At 46.8% G+C, this 17128-nt stretch overlaps 1 protein-coding gene across 5 annotated transcripts in view; it reads left to right on the forward strand.

Moving 5' to 3' along the window:
- Positions 1 to 3625: 3625 nt before the first annotated feature.
- The window catches only part of PCBD2 (pterin-4 alpha-carbinolamine dehydratase 2), a 61636-nt gene continuing 48133 nt past the window's right edge, over positions 3626 to 17128 (forward strand). For 2 of the 5 annotated variants that reach the window (XM_059698419.1, XM_059698418.1), the window contains exon 1: positions 7880 to 8012. Coding sequence is in view for 2 of the 5 variants with exons in the window: in XM_059698414.1 (XP_059554397.1) it covers positions 4140 to 4223; positions 7881 to 8012 (216 nt within the window). In the remaining 3 variants the exon portion in view is untranslated. Of the gene's footprint in view, positions 4224 to 7879; positions 8013 to 17128 lie in introns of those variants that run through there. The other 3 variants (XM_059698414.1, XM_059698415.1, XM_059698416.1) reach the window with 3 other exon arrangements.

The following is a 17128-nucleotide window of genomic DNA, read 5'->3' on the forward strand; positions in this document are numbered from 1 at the left end:
AACAGGCTGTTCCTTGGAGGGGAGGTTCAAGAGTAGAGTTAAAAAGAATAGAGTATTAGCCAGGGAGCACTGGTATTAAGGGGAAGCACAGGAGGGAACAAAATCTATAATAATAAAAGCATAATATGCTAATTAGACTGGATGACTTTAGGGAAGCTGGTGCTGGCAGCTGGGGAAAGGAAGGCCTACTCTTGCACAAATTTCATGCATCGGGCCTCTAGTTTTTATATAAAAAGAGGCAGAGCAAGACCAGCTCCAATAGTGCCAGTCCCTCATGGCTAGCTGGTGCTTCCAGAAGCCAACTGCCTACCCTGTAAGTGCCCCAACAGGACCCCTCTCCCTTGGAGTCTGAAATACTGAAAGCTGGGGTACATCTCAGGCTATTGACATACGTGCTTAAGCAGAATAAAGGAGTACACATTGAGTCTGAAATGGAAGGCTATTCCTACACAAGGTGGTAAGCCCGGCACAGACTGTGCAGGGTCTTTATTGGTAAGGAAGTGTTGCAGGCCCAAGCCCATTCTTACGTAGCCTAGCAGGGGTTGAAAGACAGGAGGCTGCCTTTCTCAACATGTCTGCTACAGGGGATCTGCCCAGTAAATCTTTACTAAGGGGCTTAAATCCTATTATTTGGAGAGCTACATGTGAGAAAAGAGCACTTACAGCCCCTACAGGTGGACATCAATTCTCCTGGGCCTTACTAGTAACCTGCTGCTGCTGCTGCTTTCACGACTAGAACTGAAATGCCGCAGTCACAGTGGTGTTAGCCACGGAAAATGATGAAAATAAACTTACTGAAAATGATGAGGGGACTTTAAGGGGGTTCCAGGACCCAATTTCCAATGTAGCGGTGGTAGGGTTTCCCTCACCAACAAACAATTCTTGGACACTAGCAGGATGTCCAAGAATTCAACTCCATTCTGACATTCAACCCAGATGTCAGGTTCCATAGGTTAAGGGTTCAGTCCCAGAGGCTGTCTCTACCCTCCACCCTACAGAAGCCAGCTGTAAGCAGGGGTTGTACTTCTAATGGATTGGCTATAAATCAGAGGTTCCCACAACCCACTCCTTGGGTTCGATTAATTTGCTGGAAGGGATTACAGAACTCAGGAAAAACCTGTTTACTCACCAGACCAGTTCATTAAAAATGATATTAAAACATGCGAGAGATGAAGCCAAATGAAGAGATAACCTAGGGGTAGTCCTGAACAAAGGAGCTTCTGTCCTCATGGAGCCTGGAGCCACCACAAGGTGGCTCACCTCCCCAGAGGCCAGGGCGTAGGACTAAAAGTTCTAAACACAAGGTTGGCTCCATAGGCCACCAGCCCTCATCCTTCGGTGCTTTCCAAACATGCACTCATTAACATTTTAACAAAAGACACCTTTATCATGCTCAACACTTAGGGAAGACCAAATATAATTCACAACATCATAGGCTCTAACTTGTTCACACCAGTTCATTTCCCCCTTTTTAAAAAAAATATATTTTATTCATTTTTTACAGAGGAAGGGAGAGGGACAGAGAGAAACATCAATGAGAGAGAAACATGGATCAGCTGCCTCCTGCACACCCCCCACTGGGGATGTGCCCACAACCAAGGTACAGCCCTCGACCGGAATCGAACCTGGGACCCTTCAGTCCACAGGCCAATGCTCTATCCACTGAGCCAAACCAGTCAGGGCTCCCCATTTCTTTTGAGAGTACATTTATTAAAGCTAGGGACAGTGAAACAAGGAAAGGCCTAAGATAGAAGCAACAGGAGAGAGACTAGGTGGGGCTGCTTTGGCTCTAAAAAAGTTACGGTAAAGAAGTGAGCCAAGTTGGGGACTTCTGTCAGCTCACTGGAGTTCGAGAAAAGGGGCCATGGGGACAGATTCAGGGGGTTGGCCTGGGACAGCTGCTGCTGCCCATTGCTCCCCTGGTTGCAAGTCTTGTGGTTGCAAGTCCCTTAGAGTTTAGGAGAAGCTTGCCAGTGGAGGAAGAAAAGGGGAAAGGTGTGGGCATGCGCCTGGAAGAGAGCACACCTCATTTTTCAATTCTTTAATGAGCAAGTTTGTACAGCATTTTTCATGATGTAAACACTCAAGGTAAATATTGGAAATACAACATTTAATTCCACCCCTAGTCTCTATCCACCCGAGGCAGAGAAACTAGAATGTCTTAGATAAATGCCTTGAGACCAGTAGCATTTGATTAGGGCCTCCAGTGAGATTCTCCCTGAGTTTTCATGAAGTGGGCAAAAGTGAAGAAGGTGGTTTGGGCCATAAGTTTCAGGCTATTTTGAGGCCAAAAAAGCTTTAGTTTTCCAAGTCCATAGGGGAAATAAAAACTAACACTAAAATAAGGCAGTCGGAGAAAGATAAATACATGATCTCACTCATTTATGGAACATAGTGAACAACATAAACTGATGAACAAAAATAGATCCAGAGACAGAGAAGCATGAACTGTCAAATCTCAGAGGGAAGGCGGGAGGGGGTGGGGGTGGGGGTGAGTGGGGGTGGGTGGGTGGGGTGGCGGGTATGGGATGAACCAAAGGACTTGTATGCATGCATATAAGCATTACCAATGGACACAGACACTAGGGGGTGAGGATATATGCTTGGGGGGGGGGGAGTGGCAGAGGAGAGGTCAATGGGGGAAAAATAATATTGTAATAGCTATGTCTAGGCCAAGGGCGGTACTTGAAATATCAGGGGGGACTATTCTGTAAAGTATATATGATTGTCTAACCACTATGTTGTACACCTGAAACTAATACAGAATAATATTGAATGTGAAAAAATAAAATAAAAATATCCCCATTTTGCAAAAGAAAAAAAAAAGAAAGTAATGACAGGCCCTTTGGCTCAGAGGATAGAGCGTCTGCCTGCAGACTGAAGGTCCCAGGTTCAATTCCAGTCAAAGGCACATGCCCAGGTTGCGGGCTCAATCCCCAGTGGGGGGGCCTGCAGGCGGTGCAGGAGGCAACTGATCAATGATTGTCTCTCATCATTGATGTTTCTATCTCTCTCTCCCTCTGTAAAAATCAATAAAAACGTATTAAATAAACCCCACAAACTAACGCTAGTAACTGCTAAGCTGAACTTAAATGGACTCACCCTTTTAAAAAAAAATACATTTTATTGATTTTTTACAGAGAGGAAGGGAGAGGGATAGAGAGCCAGAAACATCGATGAGAGAGAAACATCGATCAGCTGCCTCCCCCACGCCCCCTACTGGGAATGTGCCTGCAACCAAGGAACATGCCCCTGACCAGAACCGAACCTCGGACCCTTCAGTCCGCAGGCCAACGCTCCATCCACTGAGCCAAACCGGTTCTGGCTAAAAAAAATTCTTGAGTATTTTGTTATATCCTCTGCATATGATTAATTTGCCTAAGCTAGTTAAAAAAGATACAAGTGACTATACTAAGAATCGCTGGACTACACATTTTAAGGGAGAATTTTACGTTATATGTGAATGACCTCTCAGAAAGACAAAAGGCAAAAAAATAATGAGAATAAAGTATTAATGAATACACACACATGTAAAAATGCCCCTCTTCAAAACGATACAGAAAATTTGTCTAAATCGTCAGCATGTGTTGAGGCGCCTACTGCGTGCCGCACGGGCCTTGCTCTTTAGACAACACTGAACAGGTTTTCCAGATTGTTAGGCAAACAGAGGAGCCCGTCTCGGCGGCTGCGGAAGCGCCGCAGATCCGGACCTACGGGGCGCCGACCTGCCAGTCGCGGACCCGAATCACCACGGCTCTCCCCCACCCCCTGCCCGCAGCTCCTCTCCTCCGGCCCAGACACCCTCACGCCGGCGCACTGTTCGCCCAGGTGGAGCCCAGCTCCGTCAGAGCGGCTGCGAGTGTGCGGCGACCGTGCCGGCCCCGGGGAGCCGAACCCGAGGTGAAACCTGAGCGCCGAGGGCAGCCCAGCGCCCGCACAGAGGAGGCAGCCCGGAGGCGGGCCGCGGCGCTGCGGAAGGAGTGCCGAGCGCGCCCGCGGGGCCTGCGGAGTGGGTCGCAGCTGTCGGGGGCCTTCCGGGGCGGGCCGCGCCGGGGCCTGCCCGGAGGGGCCGGTGTGCGGGGCGCCGGGGCGGGGGACGGCGGGCAGGCAGTGCGCCGGGCAGCTCCCGGCCGGCGGCCATGGCGGCGGCGGCTCTGGGGGCCCGGGGGGCGACGCGGCGCTGGGCGGCGCTGCGGGGTTGGAGCCCCGGCCTCGCGGCCATGGTGAGTGGCACTGTGCGGAGGGCGCGCGGTGCGGGAGGGGGCGCGGCTCCGTGGCGCGGGCGGAGGGGCGGGGGGGGGACCGCGCAGGCCCGAGGTGGGCCCGGCTTCGGGGCTCGGGCTTGGGTGGCCGCGGCACCTCCGTTTCCCCTCGGCCTCGAAACCCCGTGCAGCCCGCGGGATGCCGGGAACCTCTGTCCTTTCAGAACCGTCAGGGCGGCCGGACGGTGTCTGGCGGTTAGGCCGCTGCGGTGACCGGCAGTGCTGTTCGGTCCTCGAGGCTGCGCGCTCCGAGGAGCAGGCACCGTCTCCCGCAGGGCGCGCTCGCTCTACACGGGGGGCCCGAATGTTGAATGAACGGTTTGTTTTGGTGTTATTCTTTGTGAGGAATTATTAATAAATTATCTTTTTGGTGACACATCGATTCTTTCTTCTTCTTATGAGTGGCGTCCGTCAGTTTTCCTGCTTTAGAAATGGCTATATTGGAGATAAATGAACTTGAGAGAAAGCTTTAACGTGCAGCACCACCTAGTGGGGAAAATGTTGCATTTAAACTCATTTCAAGTTGCTTATATTAGAGCCCATTTGGCCGTTTGCAATTTATGTATTTTTAATTTTTATTTATTTTTATTTATTAAAATATATTTTATTGATTTTTTACAGAGAGGAAGGGAGAGAGAGAGTTAGAGACATCGATGATGAGAGAAACATCTATCAGCTGCCTCCTGCACATCTACTGGGGATGTGCCCACAACCCAGGTACATGCCCTTGGCCGGAATCGAACCCGAGACCTTTCAGTCCGCAGGCCGAGGCTCTATCCACTGAGCCAAACCGGTTTCGGCTGGCCGTTTGCAATTAAAAAAAATTTTTTTTCTTTTAATTCAGAGAGAGAGAGAGAGAGAGAGAGAGAGAGAGAGAGAGAGAGAGAGAGAAACATCGACGTGGGAGCAGAACATCCATTGGCTGCCTTCCTCATGCCCTCCGCCGGGCCGGAGCCCCAGCCCCAGGCATGTGCCCTGACCAGGATCACACTGGCAGCCCTTTCTCTTGTTGTGGGTAAGGGTAGCTGACCCGGCACTTCGCCACACCCAGCCAGCTGAGCCACACCGGCCAGAGCAGTTTGCAGTATTTTGATAGAAGAAATTAAAAATACCTCGGGGATGGAGGAAGCTAGGCACCTTGCTTCCTGACCTTAAGGTGAGCACACAGGCTGAGTGCTGACTGCCGCCGAGGCATGTCTCCAGGCATAAGTAATCCAGGTCCTGGCGATGAAGTCAAAGTAGGGTGTTCTGGGAGGAATGGTTTGAGTGACTGCCATGTGCCAGGCTGGGTGCCTTCAGATTAAAAACCTCTTTAGTTGAAGCCTTTGAAAAACCTCATCAGGTTGGTATTGTAATATCCCCATTGTAGGCTCCGCACAGGGACAATGGCCACTGTCCCCTCAGCCCTAGCCCTGAAGCCACACAACTCAGTTTCTTCCTGTCTCTGGTGCTTCGGAGCCACTGTCCATCCGTCCGAGCACAGAGTGAGTGCCTGCAAGAGATTGAGTCTGAGCATCCCCCTTTCAGAGGATGCCTGGCCTTCCACCTCGCCCAGATGGGTGGAATCCCCACTGATTTTCACAGCCATGTGTTGTGGGGTTCCTCTTTCTGGCAGAGGAGCCAGGGTGGGGAGGCCAGGGAGGGGCTGGGGCCCCTGGCTCCTCAGGGGGAACCGCTCCTGTGAAATCCCTCCCAATCCTCACCTGCCACACTTGGCCACGGGGTCAGCCCCTTTCATGTCTCCGCCTCCTACTGGTTGCGTAGTGGCTTTTTAATGTCCTTAGTTATAGGACTTATGTTCAGCGAGTCTTCACATAGTTCTCTAGGTTGGTCGTCCTGTAATTTGTAATTTTGATGTGGTCATGGGAAGAGGAGAGCACAGTGTTCACTACTCCGCCATCTTGACCCAAACCTCTCGAGCAGCGGTTCTCAACCTTCTGGCCCTTTAAATACAGTTCCTCATGTTGTGACCCAACCATAAAATTATTTTCGTGGCTACTTCATAACTGTAATGTTGCTACTGTTATGAATCGTCATGTAAATATCTGATATGCAGGATGGTCTTAGGCGACCCCTGTGAAAGGGTCGTTCGACCGCCAAAGGGGTCGCGACCCAGAGGTTGAGAACCGCTGCTCTAGAATAAGTTGTCTTAAATGAGTTTACTGGCTTTGCTCTCTTACATTAATGTCAGTAATAAAAGGTTTTAGGATTTTTGAAGTGGGAATGAGTTGCAGTTTCATAGTGGAGAATCCAGCTCAGCCGCAGTTGCCCTTTGATGAGAACTCTCACATTAGCTCACTCTTTCTGGATGACAGTCCCTCTCTCACTGAAGCCTACAGTAACCCTACAAATAGGTAAGGCAAGAGTTTTTGATTGGCATGTATGCCAGAATGAGAACGAAACTCTTCTGACTTCTAGTAGAGTGCCCTTCTCTCCTCTCTCTGGCCATGATGCTTACATTACAGTTCTTTCAGTTAAAAAACAAATAGTATGGAGCCCAGCCGGCTTGGCTCAGTGGTTGAGTGTCGACCAAGAGGTCACAGTTCGATTCCCGGTCAGGGCATATGCCCGGGTTGTAGGTTCGATCCCCAGTATGGGACATGTAGGAGGCAACCGATCAATGATTCTCTCTCATCATTGATGTTTCTATCTCTCTCTCCCTCTCCTTTTCTCTCTGAAATCAACAAAAGTATATTTAAAACACACACACCAAATAGTATGGAAAGTGTGGGCCTGTTAACCAACAGAACTCTTGGGCTGTGAATTTCATCACTAGGGTGAGTCGGAACAAAGTGGACAGTGCACACAAGTGCTTTGGACTGGGCAATGCTCTGGCCAGACTGTGGAGGGAGTTTGTCTTACTGGTCCTCTGAGAAAACTCACTTCACTAGGGCAAAAGGCTTTTTACCTGTAGTCCAGAGGGTCTGTGGGTCTCAGAAGTTATTATCAAAATCCTATGTAAAACCGGGTGGAGGGGAGCTATTGGGGGGGGGGGGGAAGAGGAACAACTGTAATCTGAACAATAAAGATTTTAAAAAAATCCTATGTAAATGTGCATTTGTCCCCCCCCCCAGGGGATTAGTTTTTATCATATCTGAAAGGGAATAGTGAACCAAGACAGTTAAGTCCCGTGTCAATAACCAGTGAGGGCTACTAAGGTGGTGTGGGACCATCCCAAGAGCACTAGACCAGAATTTATAGCTGAGTTCTAATTCTGGTCCTGCCAGTATACTTGCAGGGTTTCCTTGGGTGGTATGTTTAACTCAGTTTCCTAAGTTCTGGAATGCTGGCCATTATTAATGGTCATTAGTAAGATGGACGGTGGTAATGATCAGTCTCAACTGTATCTGTAATAAACCAGAGAAGCTGAATTGTGACGTTTCAGACAGTGGTAAGGGGTAATGATATACCTATCATACCATGGAAGCAGCTTATGTTGTACAGAGCTAGCTTTAGTTTTGTCTATATTTGAGAACTTTGTATTTTGAGAACAAAGGAACCAAAGGTGGTTAGAAATTATTGTCCTTAAGACTTTTTTCTTCATATAAGGAAAAGAGTTTTAAGTTTGAGTTTAACTAAACCTCTACATTACAGATATTAAATGTGCTTTTTTCATAGTCAGCAGATGCTCACTTGTTGACAACAGAGGAGAGGAACCAAGTTATACTCGACCTTAAAGCAGCAGGATGGTCAGAATTAAGAGAGAGAAATGCCATCTACAAAGAGTTCTCCTTCAAAAATTTTAATCAGGTAATTACTACATTTTCTTGCTAGTACCCTGGTCTGTTTTTGTCACCTTAGGCTGTTACTTCTTCTAATACTACTAGTTGTCTGATCCCATGTGGATCCAGGATCCAAATCCTCTTCTTTAAGAATTCACTGATACCACCCAACTGATTGGATGATTCATATTTAACTAGGTTAAAGAGGGTGGTTAGTGTCATTTGGAAAATCAAATTCTGAAACCACTATTGCTTTGATTTGGTGTTAAATAGGAGATTTAGTTTCCTTTCAAATTTTAAATAACATGATAAAAGAATGTAAGTTTTTAAAAATGTTTATCCAAAGGGGACATTAGTAACAGCAGTTGAGAAACACACACCAGCTTGACTGATTCCTCCTAATTTTCTTGATTGTCCAGTTTTCTTTCTAACTCTAGTTGTATTTCTGTCTGAATCATCTCCCAAGCTGCACCCTCTTCTCTGATTGGCTCCTTTCCACCAAGCCCAGTAGGCAGCCCTTGAAGCGTTTCTTAAAAGCTGATTGCCAGGTAGAGGCTCAGCCTTAACAGGTACCTGTCCCATTAGGGCGCCACCCTGTTTAGAGAGTCATCTCCCATGACTTACCTTCAGTTCTTACTCCATTGCATTTACTATATACAGTCATTACTTTTGACTGTTTCATGTTTGTTCAGTTAGTTTGGTAATCCTCTGGATAGATTTATTGTTTTTATTTATATTAGATGTCAGCATCTAGAAGGCAGAGACCACGTTTGCTTAAACAACTCTCTTTTGTACCTAACACAGTTCTGTGTACAAACAGGCATTGGATAAATGCAGATATTGATTACAGTGTTTGCTCATTTCTGGAAGGGTGTGTGAGGACCAGATTTCTACTAAAGAAAGCTCCGACATGTTTTCTTAGTAAATGCCATTGGCTCCACCGAGCTGAATGCCCTGTTCTGCTTTCCATCCATCTGGCTGCCAGCCTTCTGCTGTAAGTCTCCAACTCCTGAGGAAACCTGGACCAAGCTGACTCCCTGTCACTGCTGCCCCATGTGCTCAAAAGCTCTTGTCAGGGGCTTAGCACTCTGTGGCTGGTGGCAGGGAATCCCATTGGTACAGTAAGCTTGTGCATAAGCTCTAGGTAGCATTTTCCAAGCTTATTAAAATTCTTACATGTGTACAGCCTGACTTCTTTAAGCCGGGGTTAATTTATTGGGCTTGAACATGTGGCTTAAAGTACTTGAGTAGTGTTGCCTCAGGCTCTGCCCATGAGTCAGTCGTCCAGCCTTACTCTAACCTTGTGCTGGGGTGACTTTTGGTAATGGGAGGGAAGGTAAGCTGCCCAGAGCATCCTTGATTAATTGTAACGTTATTCATCAGGACATCTAATTAACTAGACTTTCTCCCTTCATCCAGCTTTTAGGAAAAAGAGGCAGATGACAAGAAAATCATCTGGTCAGGGAATGTATTCAGAGAACCAGCACGGATATTATATTCTAGAATCATTTTCCCAGCGAGGCTCGTATTATTTCTGCATGTATAGTGGCCTATCATGGCAACTGATGTCCTGACAACTATCAGTGCCCACCAGCCAAAGACCACCAGAACATACCATTAGTTGAACTGGCCGAGTTTATCTACTTGTTGAAACGAGGGAGAACACACAACATAGGGAATTGTGGGCCATCTCAGGAAGATGGTGATAGACATATTACAGGATTTGGGCTTGTGTTAGTGAGTTGGGAGAGTTTTTAAGGAATTAGGGCTTTGCTCTGGAGTGGATGCCGTCAGAAAATGGTAATTTTAAAATTCAATATTTATTTTTTAAATAGAAGAAATCCTTTTATAAAATTTTTTAATTTTAAATATAGTTGGTATGCAATATTATCTTAGTTATATTAGTTTTAGGTGTACATATAATTTAACATTTTAATAAATTTTCCCTATAGGAAGAAGAGACTAAAGTGGAAATTGATAAAAAGCAATAGTCACTCATTAGCTGGGGGGAGGAAGTGTTTGGTATTTTCTTCATGGTTTCTCTGTATTTAGAAATCACTACAGAATGTCTTTTTTTGTGTCTGAGTTTCCTAGCGGCAACCTAGTCAGCACAGGAGTTGATCAGATAGAGGTAAAGGTTGGTGATGACATGAAGCGCAAGGCCCCCATCCAGACTCCTGCAGCTCTCTCAGGGGGGTGGTCTTCTGGGTCCTGGTGGACTCTGGTAGAGGTGGGTGCATGCTCCAGAGTGGCATTGTCGGACATTGATGTTTATGTTCAATACCAAGGCCTAGGTGTGACTTCCAGGCCCGCTCCTAGCAACACCAAGGCCATGTTGACAGTCCCTGGCCAATTCCCAGGTGTCAGGGCCCACTGTGCTTCATGTGTTCCTGGCAGCTACAATACCCATTCTGGCTTAAACTCTATAAACTGGAGGGAGCCATTGTCAGAACTAGTCCCCTGTCCCTTAAGAGATTTCAGCCCACATTTGGTGGTGTTACCATCCTATCTAATAAAAGAGAAACATGGTAATTAGCGTACATCCGCTACCCTTCCCATTGGCTAATCAGGGCGATATGCAAATTAACTGCCAGCCAAGATGGCGGCCGGCAGCCAGGCAGCTTGAAACTAACATGAGGCTTGCTTGCTTCAGTGACAGAGGAAACCAACGTTCCCCGCCTGCCTTGCCGGCCTCTGAGCTTGCAGTTTGAAACATTGTTACAAATATAGAAGCTAAACAAAACCCCAGAAACCTGCTTTCAGCGAGCAGGGATCTCAGAGCTGGAGTTGATACAGTGTTTCGATTATAGAACACAAACAAACCAGATACCTGCTTTCAGCAGCAGAGGCCTCAGAGCTGGAGTCAGAGCTAAAGCTGGCCCAGAATAAAAAAAGAAAAAGAAAAAAAGGAGCAGTTGGGAGCTTCAGTCACCCGCCAGCCTGAAAACAGCCCTCAGCCCCTCACCCAGACTGGCCAGGCACCCCAGTGGGGACCCCCACCCTGAAGGGTGTGTGACCAGCTGCAAACAGCTATCATCCCCTCATCCAGGCTGGCCAGGCACCCCAGTGGGGACTCCCACCCTGATCCAGGACACCCTTCAGGGCAAACCAGCTGGCCCCCACCTATGCACCAGGCCTCTATCCTATATAGTAAAAGGGTAATATGCCTCCCAGCACCAGGATCAGCGGAGCCGCGAGGCCTCCTGGCACCGGGATCAGCGTGACGGGGCAGCGCCCAAACCCCCTGATCGCCCTGCGACTCTGTGTGTGACAGGGAGCGAGGCCACAACCTCCCTATCCGCCCTGCTCTGTTCATGACAGGGGAAAGCACCCCAACCCCCTGATCAGCCCTGCTCTGTGCCTGATAGGGGGGAGCTCCCCAACCCCCTGATCGCCCTGCGGCTCTGTGTGTTACAGGGGGCGGGGCCACAACCTCCCTATCCGCCCTGCTCTGTTCGTGACAGGGGAAGGCCCCCCAACCCCCTGATCAGCCCTGCTCTGTGCCTGATAGGGGGGAGCTCCCCAACCCCCTGATTGCCCTGCGGCTCTGTGTGTGACAGCGTGCGGCGCCCCAACCCCCTGATCGGCCCTGCTCTGTGTGTGACAGGGTGTGGCACCCCAACCCCCCCCCCCCCCACGGGCCCTGCTCTGTATGTGACGGGGTAGAGTCATAACCTCCCCATCAGCCCTGCCCTGAGTGTGAGAGTGGCGGCGCCCCAATCCTTTGATCGGCCCTGCTCTGTGGGTGATAGAGGGTGGCGCCCCAACTCCCCCCCCCCCCCCCGCCCCACAGGCCCTGCTCTGTGTGTGATGGGGTAGAGCCATAACCTCATCATCGGCCCTGCCCTGAGTGTGACAGTGGCGGCGCCCCAACCCCCTGATTGGCCCTGCTCTGTGGGTGATAGAGGGCGACGCCCCAGCTCCCCTATCGGCCCTACTCTGTGAGTGACAGGGGGGAGCTCCCCAATCCCCTGATTGACCCTGCTCTGTGCGTGACAGGGTATGGAGCCCAACCCCCCTGATTGGCCCTGCTCTGTGCGTGACAGGGGGCAGCGCCCCAACCCCCTGATTGGCCCTGCTCTGTGTGTGACGGGGTGGCGCTGCAACCTCCCCATCGACCCTGCCTTGAGTGTGACAGGGGGCGGTGCCCCAACCCCCCAATCGGCCCTACCTTGAGTGTGACTGAGGGTGGCATCACAACCTCCCAATCCGCCCTGCTCTGTGCATGACAGGGGGCAGCGCCCCAACTCCCCAATCGGCCCTGCTCTGAGCCTGACCAGGGGCTGCACATAGGGATTGGGCCTGCCCTCTGCCGCCCGGGAGCAGGCCTAAGCCAGCAGGTCGTTATCTCCCGAGGGGTCCCAGACTGCGAGATGGCACAGGCTGGGCTGAGGGACCCCCCTCTCCCCCCCGAGTGCACAAATTTTTGTGCACCGGCCCTCTAGTCTTATATAATAAAAGGCTAATATGCAAATCAACTGAACTGTGGAACAACCGGTCGCTATGATGCTCACTGACCACCAGGGGGCAGATGCTCAATGCAGAAGCTGCCCCCTGGTGGTCAGTATGCTCCCACAGGGGGAGTGCTGCTCAGCCAGAAGCCAGGCTCCCACACTGGGAGTGGGCCTAAGACATTAGTTGGACATCCCCCAAGGGCTCCTAGACTGCAAGAGGGCACAGGCCAGGCTGAGGACCTCCCCCAAGTGCACGAATTTCGTGCACCAGGCCTCTAGTATATATATATATATATATTTTTTTTTTAATCCTCATCTGAGGATATGTTTAGAGAGAGGAAGGGAGAGAGAAACATCAATCGGTTGCCTCCCATACACGCTTGACCAGGGATCAAATCCAAAAACTAGATATGTGCCCTGACTGGGAATTGAACCTGTAACCTTTTGCTGTATGGGATGATGCTCCAACCAACTGAGCCACACACCCAGGGCAGCATATATGTTTTTAAACCTTTGCTGAACATACAGGTAAAAAATATGTTCTGTTTTGTTTGTTCAATAAGTTATGATCATTTTTCTTTACATAATATTTTCATTTACCTTCAGGAATAAGATTACACTTGCCTGGGTATTACAATTTTTAAGTGGTTTGCTTATATAGTGTGTGTGAAATGGTATCACAAACCCTGACCAGGTAGCTCAGTTGGTTAGAGCGTTGTGCCGCTGCGCCAGGCTGTGGGCTCGATCCCAGGTTAGGGTATATACAAGAATCAACCAGTGAATGTATAAGTAAGTGGAACAACAAATCAATGTTTCTTTCTCTTCCTACCTCTCTCTCTAAAAAAAATAAAAATTGTATCATACGTTTGCCTTAGAATTCATTTTATTTTATTACTGTGGAAAATGAGCCATACATTTTAGAAACATTTTCAATCTGGATAAAAAGCCTATTTCTCAAAGCTTTGGGTTATTTTAGGTTTTACTATAAAAAAGTAAATGGTCAGCAAAGTATATTTGGACTTTTTTCTCTTTGAGGTTTTATTGTAGGATATAATTGGTTCCAAATAGTCCATATGCATTTGATAGCTCAGGTGGGTGCATATACTTAGAGAATATAAATGTAAAAAATCCCCAGGGATTCTCATAGTGTAGGTGGGTGAAGTGGCTATAGGTTTCAGTGGCTGTTTGCCCACTGTCTCTCCTTGGTGGTGGTGCACCTGCAGTATGTCGTGGGGTGGAATGGTGTGGTGAGACTCTGAGCAGTCAGAGCATGGCAGTGCCAGGACTCAAGGCAGGAAGTTTCCTTACTTGGAGTGCTTGGACTCAGGGTGGGGTTGGCATTTGTAAAGGAGTTTTGCTTTTTTTCTTTTCATGTGGACATAAGGAGGGAGAGGTTTCTAAGTGACATAAAAACTTACAAGTTTGGTGCCTGTATTGAAAGAAAATGTTAGAAATGTGAGTGTGAGAGTTCCATAAAGATACATGTTGTTATGCATTGTCATGTATGAATAAGCGGGAAGCTTAAAGCAGAGGAAATTTTAAGCTATATAAGTGGGTGTCAAAGGGGAGGCTTAGGAACCCAGGAAACAGCTAGTTCAGATGCCAGCAGGTGGAGCCCTCTAGGGCAGGAGTCCAGCCTGGCCAGGCAACACAACTTTCCTTGGATGGCTGTCCCCATTCCCTCACTCTTGGATACAGGGTCCACCATTGTTCAGCATGGAAATAAACTTAGTGTCAGGAATAGCAGCGGTGTTGGTGCACCTGGCCTGGCTTGGTACCTTTTGGGTGAATGAAGAATTCTGTGGTTGGAGGATGTGAGGAGTTTCCATTTGGTAATGGAGAACACTTGTGATTCAGGAGAAAGGGACTGAGTTTTATGAGACAGAACTATGATTCTATGCTTCCCTGGAGAAGCTCCTGTACCTTGTCTGTACCTTTGTTGGTGGGCCTGCCTGCAGAGCATTTGGTTTTGCTGGATTGAATCATATGAACTGGATGATCTTCAGCAAGTTTTGACCTAGAAAAATGTCTTATCAAAGTGTAGTATCTGTTGCAGAGCAAGGTCCAAGCTTTACTTATTCCATATCTTGTTCATCACATTTTGGTTATTGTAACTGGTGTGATAAAGATTTCTGGAGCTGGAGTGTAGAGGGGACTTCTGAATGGCAACGCCATGGTGATGGTGCTCCTAGCAGCAGTAGCATCATAGGTGAGTTTGGGGTTTGAAAAATGTTTTTCTTCCTGTGCCCAGAGCCTCTGCTGTAGAGCAGTTGAAAGTTACTATTGCTGACTTTCTTTATGAACATGAGGAGTTTGATAATAGGCTTATGGTTAACATTTTGAAGCACTTAGTTAAGTTAAAGTTTGATGATATCAGATAGAGGATCTACCTAAAACATAGTCACAAACCCAAACAGACAACCAAAATGAGGAAACAAAGAACTCCCAAATGAAAGAATTAGCGAATTGTCCAGAAGAAGAGATAAATGAAGTAGAGATAAGAAATTTATCTGGAACAGAGTTCAGAGTAATGATGTTAAAAATGCTCAACAGCATGAAAAATGATATGGTAACTATGAAAAAAGAACAGCCTGAGATAAAGAATGACAACACAAATAAAGAACACATTGGAAGGAACACACAGCAGATTAGGGGAAGCTGACGATTGAATCAGTGAATTAGAAGATAGAGTTGAAAATATCACTCAATTAGAGAACCAAAAAGAAAAAAACAAAAAACAGGAGGACAGCTTAAGGGAGCTGTGGGACAATGTGAAACGTAACAACATTAGAATAGTAGGTGTGCCAGAGGAGGCAGACAGGGAGAAAGGAATAGAGGTGTTTGAAGAAATAATGGTAGAAAACTTCCCTAACCTGGTAAAGGAAAAAGTCATACAAGTTCAGGAGGCACAGAGAACCCCAAACAAGAAGAACCCAGACAGACCCACGCCCAGACACATCATAATTAAAATACCAAAAATTAAAGACAAAGAGAGAATCTTAAAGGCAGCAGGAGAAAATAAAACTGTTACCTACAAAGGAATTCCCATAAGGCTGACGCTTGATTTCTCATCAGAAGCTCTATAGGCATGAAGTACTCAAGGTAATGGAAATCTGAGACTAAGATTACTATATCCAGCAAGGCTATCATTTAGAATAGACGGTCAAATAAAGAGCTTCCCAGACAAAAAAAGGCTAAAGGAGTTCATTACACCAAGCGAGCATTACAAGAAATGCTAAAGGGATTGCTGTAAGGGATTGCTGAGAAGAAGAAAGAGAGAAACCTAGCCATACAGAATTAAAATGGCTATAAATAAGTACCTCTCAATAATAGCCCTAAATGTAAATGGATTAAGTGCTCCAATCAAAAGGTGTAGGGTAGCTGAATGGATAAAAAAACATGATCCAACTACTAGTATATGCCATCTACAAGAGACCCACCTCAAAATAAAAGACACACACAGGATGAAAGTGAAGGGATGGAAAAAACATTTCCATGCAAATAGAAAAGAAAAAAAAAAAGCTGGATTAGCAATACTCACATCTGACAAAATAGACTTTAAAAGCATCATGCTAAGCTAAATAACCCAGTCAGAGAAAGATAAATATCCTATGATCTCACTCATTTGTGGAATATAATGAACAACATAAACTGATGAACAAAAATAGAGCCAGAGGGAAAAAGTATATACTAGAATATAATAGAAGTAATCCTGTTACTTGCAGATTTTTAATATTTCCTACAACTTTTGTGATATCATCCTATGTTAGTACAGTTTTGGTAATATTATGATACTTAAAATCCTTTCATTCTTTTTTTTTTTTTTACAGAGAGGAAGGGAGAGGGAGAGAGAGTTAGAAACACAGATGAGAGAGAAACATCGATCAGCTGCCTCCTGCACACCCCTCACTGGGGATGTGCCCGCAACCAACGTACATGCCCCTGACAGGAATCGAACCCGGGACCCTTGAGTCCACAGGACGACGCTCTATCCACTGAGCCAAACGGGTCAGGGCAATCCTTTCATTCTTGAAATATTAATGTTTATTTCTTGTAATATATGTAAGATCATTTGCTTGAATAATTGGTGTTTATTGCATGTAACATCATATATAAAATAGTTTTTCTTGAGATATTAAGGTTTATTGCATGTAACATTGTCTTTCTTGAAATAAAATTGCCTTTCTTGAAATAAAAAAGAAACTGAGAAAAAAAGTTTGATGATATCAGAAGAAAGACAGCGTCAATGAAAACTTCAGTTCTCTGCAGATGTGGTGGAGTTTCCACAGCTCTTTTTGGGAATGAATTACTTTGGATTTTATTGTTTATTGTTGTGCACCAAAGCTTGATGCACATCATAGTTATGCAATAATATAAATGTCACATTTGAACACTCTTGAAAGCACGAACTCAGCCTGGTGAGGGTAGGGAAGCAGTACTAGAGAGGATGATCCCAAGGTTTAGGCATTGTATAGATTAGGAGTGTCGTTTTGCTTTTATTTAAATTTCTTTAAAATATATTTTTTTATTTCAGAGAGAGAGAGAGGGAGAAGAAGAGAGAGAGAGAAACATTGATGAGAGAGAAACAGTGATCTGCTGCCTCCTGTACACCCCCCACCTGGGATTGAGCTTGTAACCCAGAATGTGCCGGTATGTGCCCTGATCAGGAATTGAACCGACTACCTCCTGG

The sequence above is a fragment of the Myotis daubentonii genome, chromosome 5 (genome assembly GCF_963259705.1).
Source record: "Myotis daubentonii chromosome 5, mMyoDau2.1, whole genome shotgun sequence".
In the NCBI taxonomy this organism is placed as follows: domain Eukaryota; kingdom Metazoa; phylum Chordata; class Mammalia; order Chiroptera; family Vespertilionidae; genus Myotis; species Myotis daubentonii.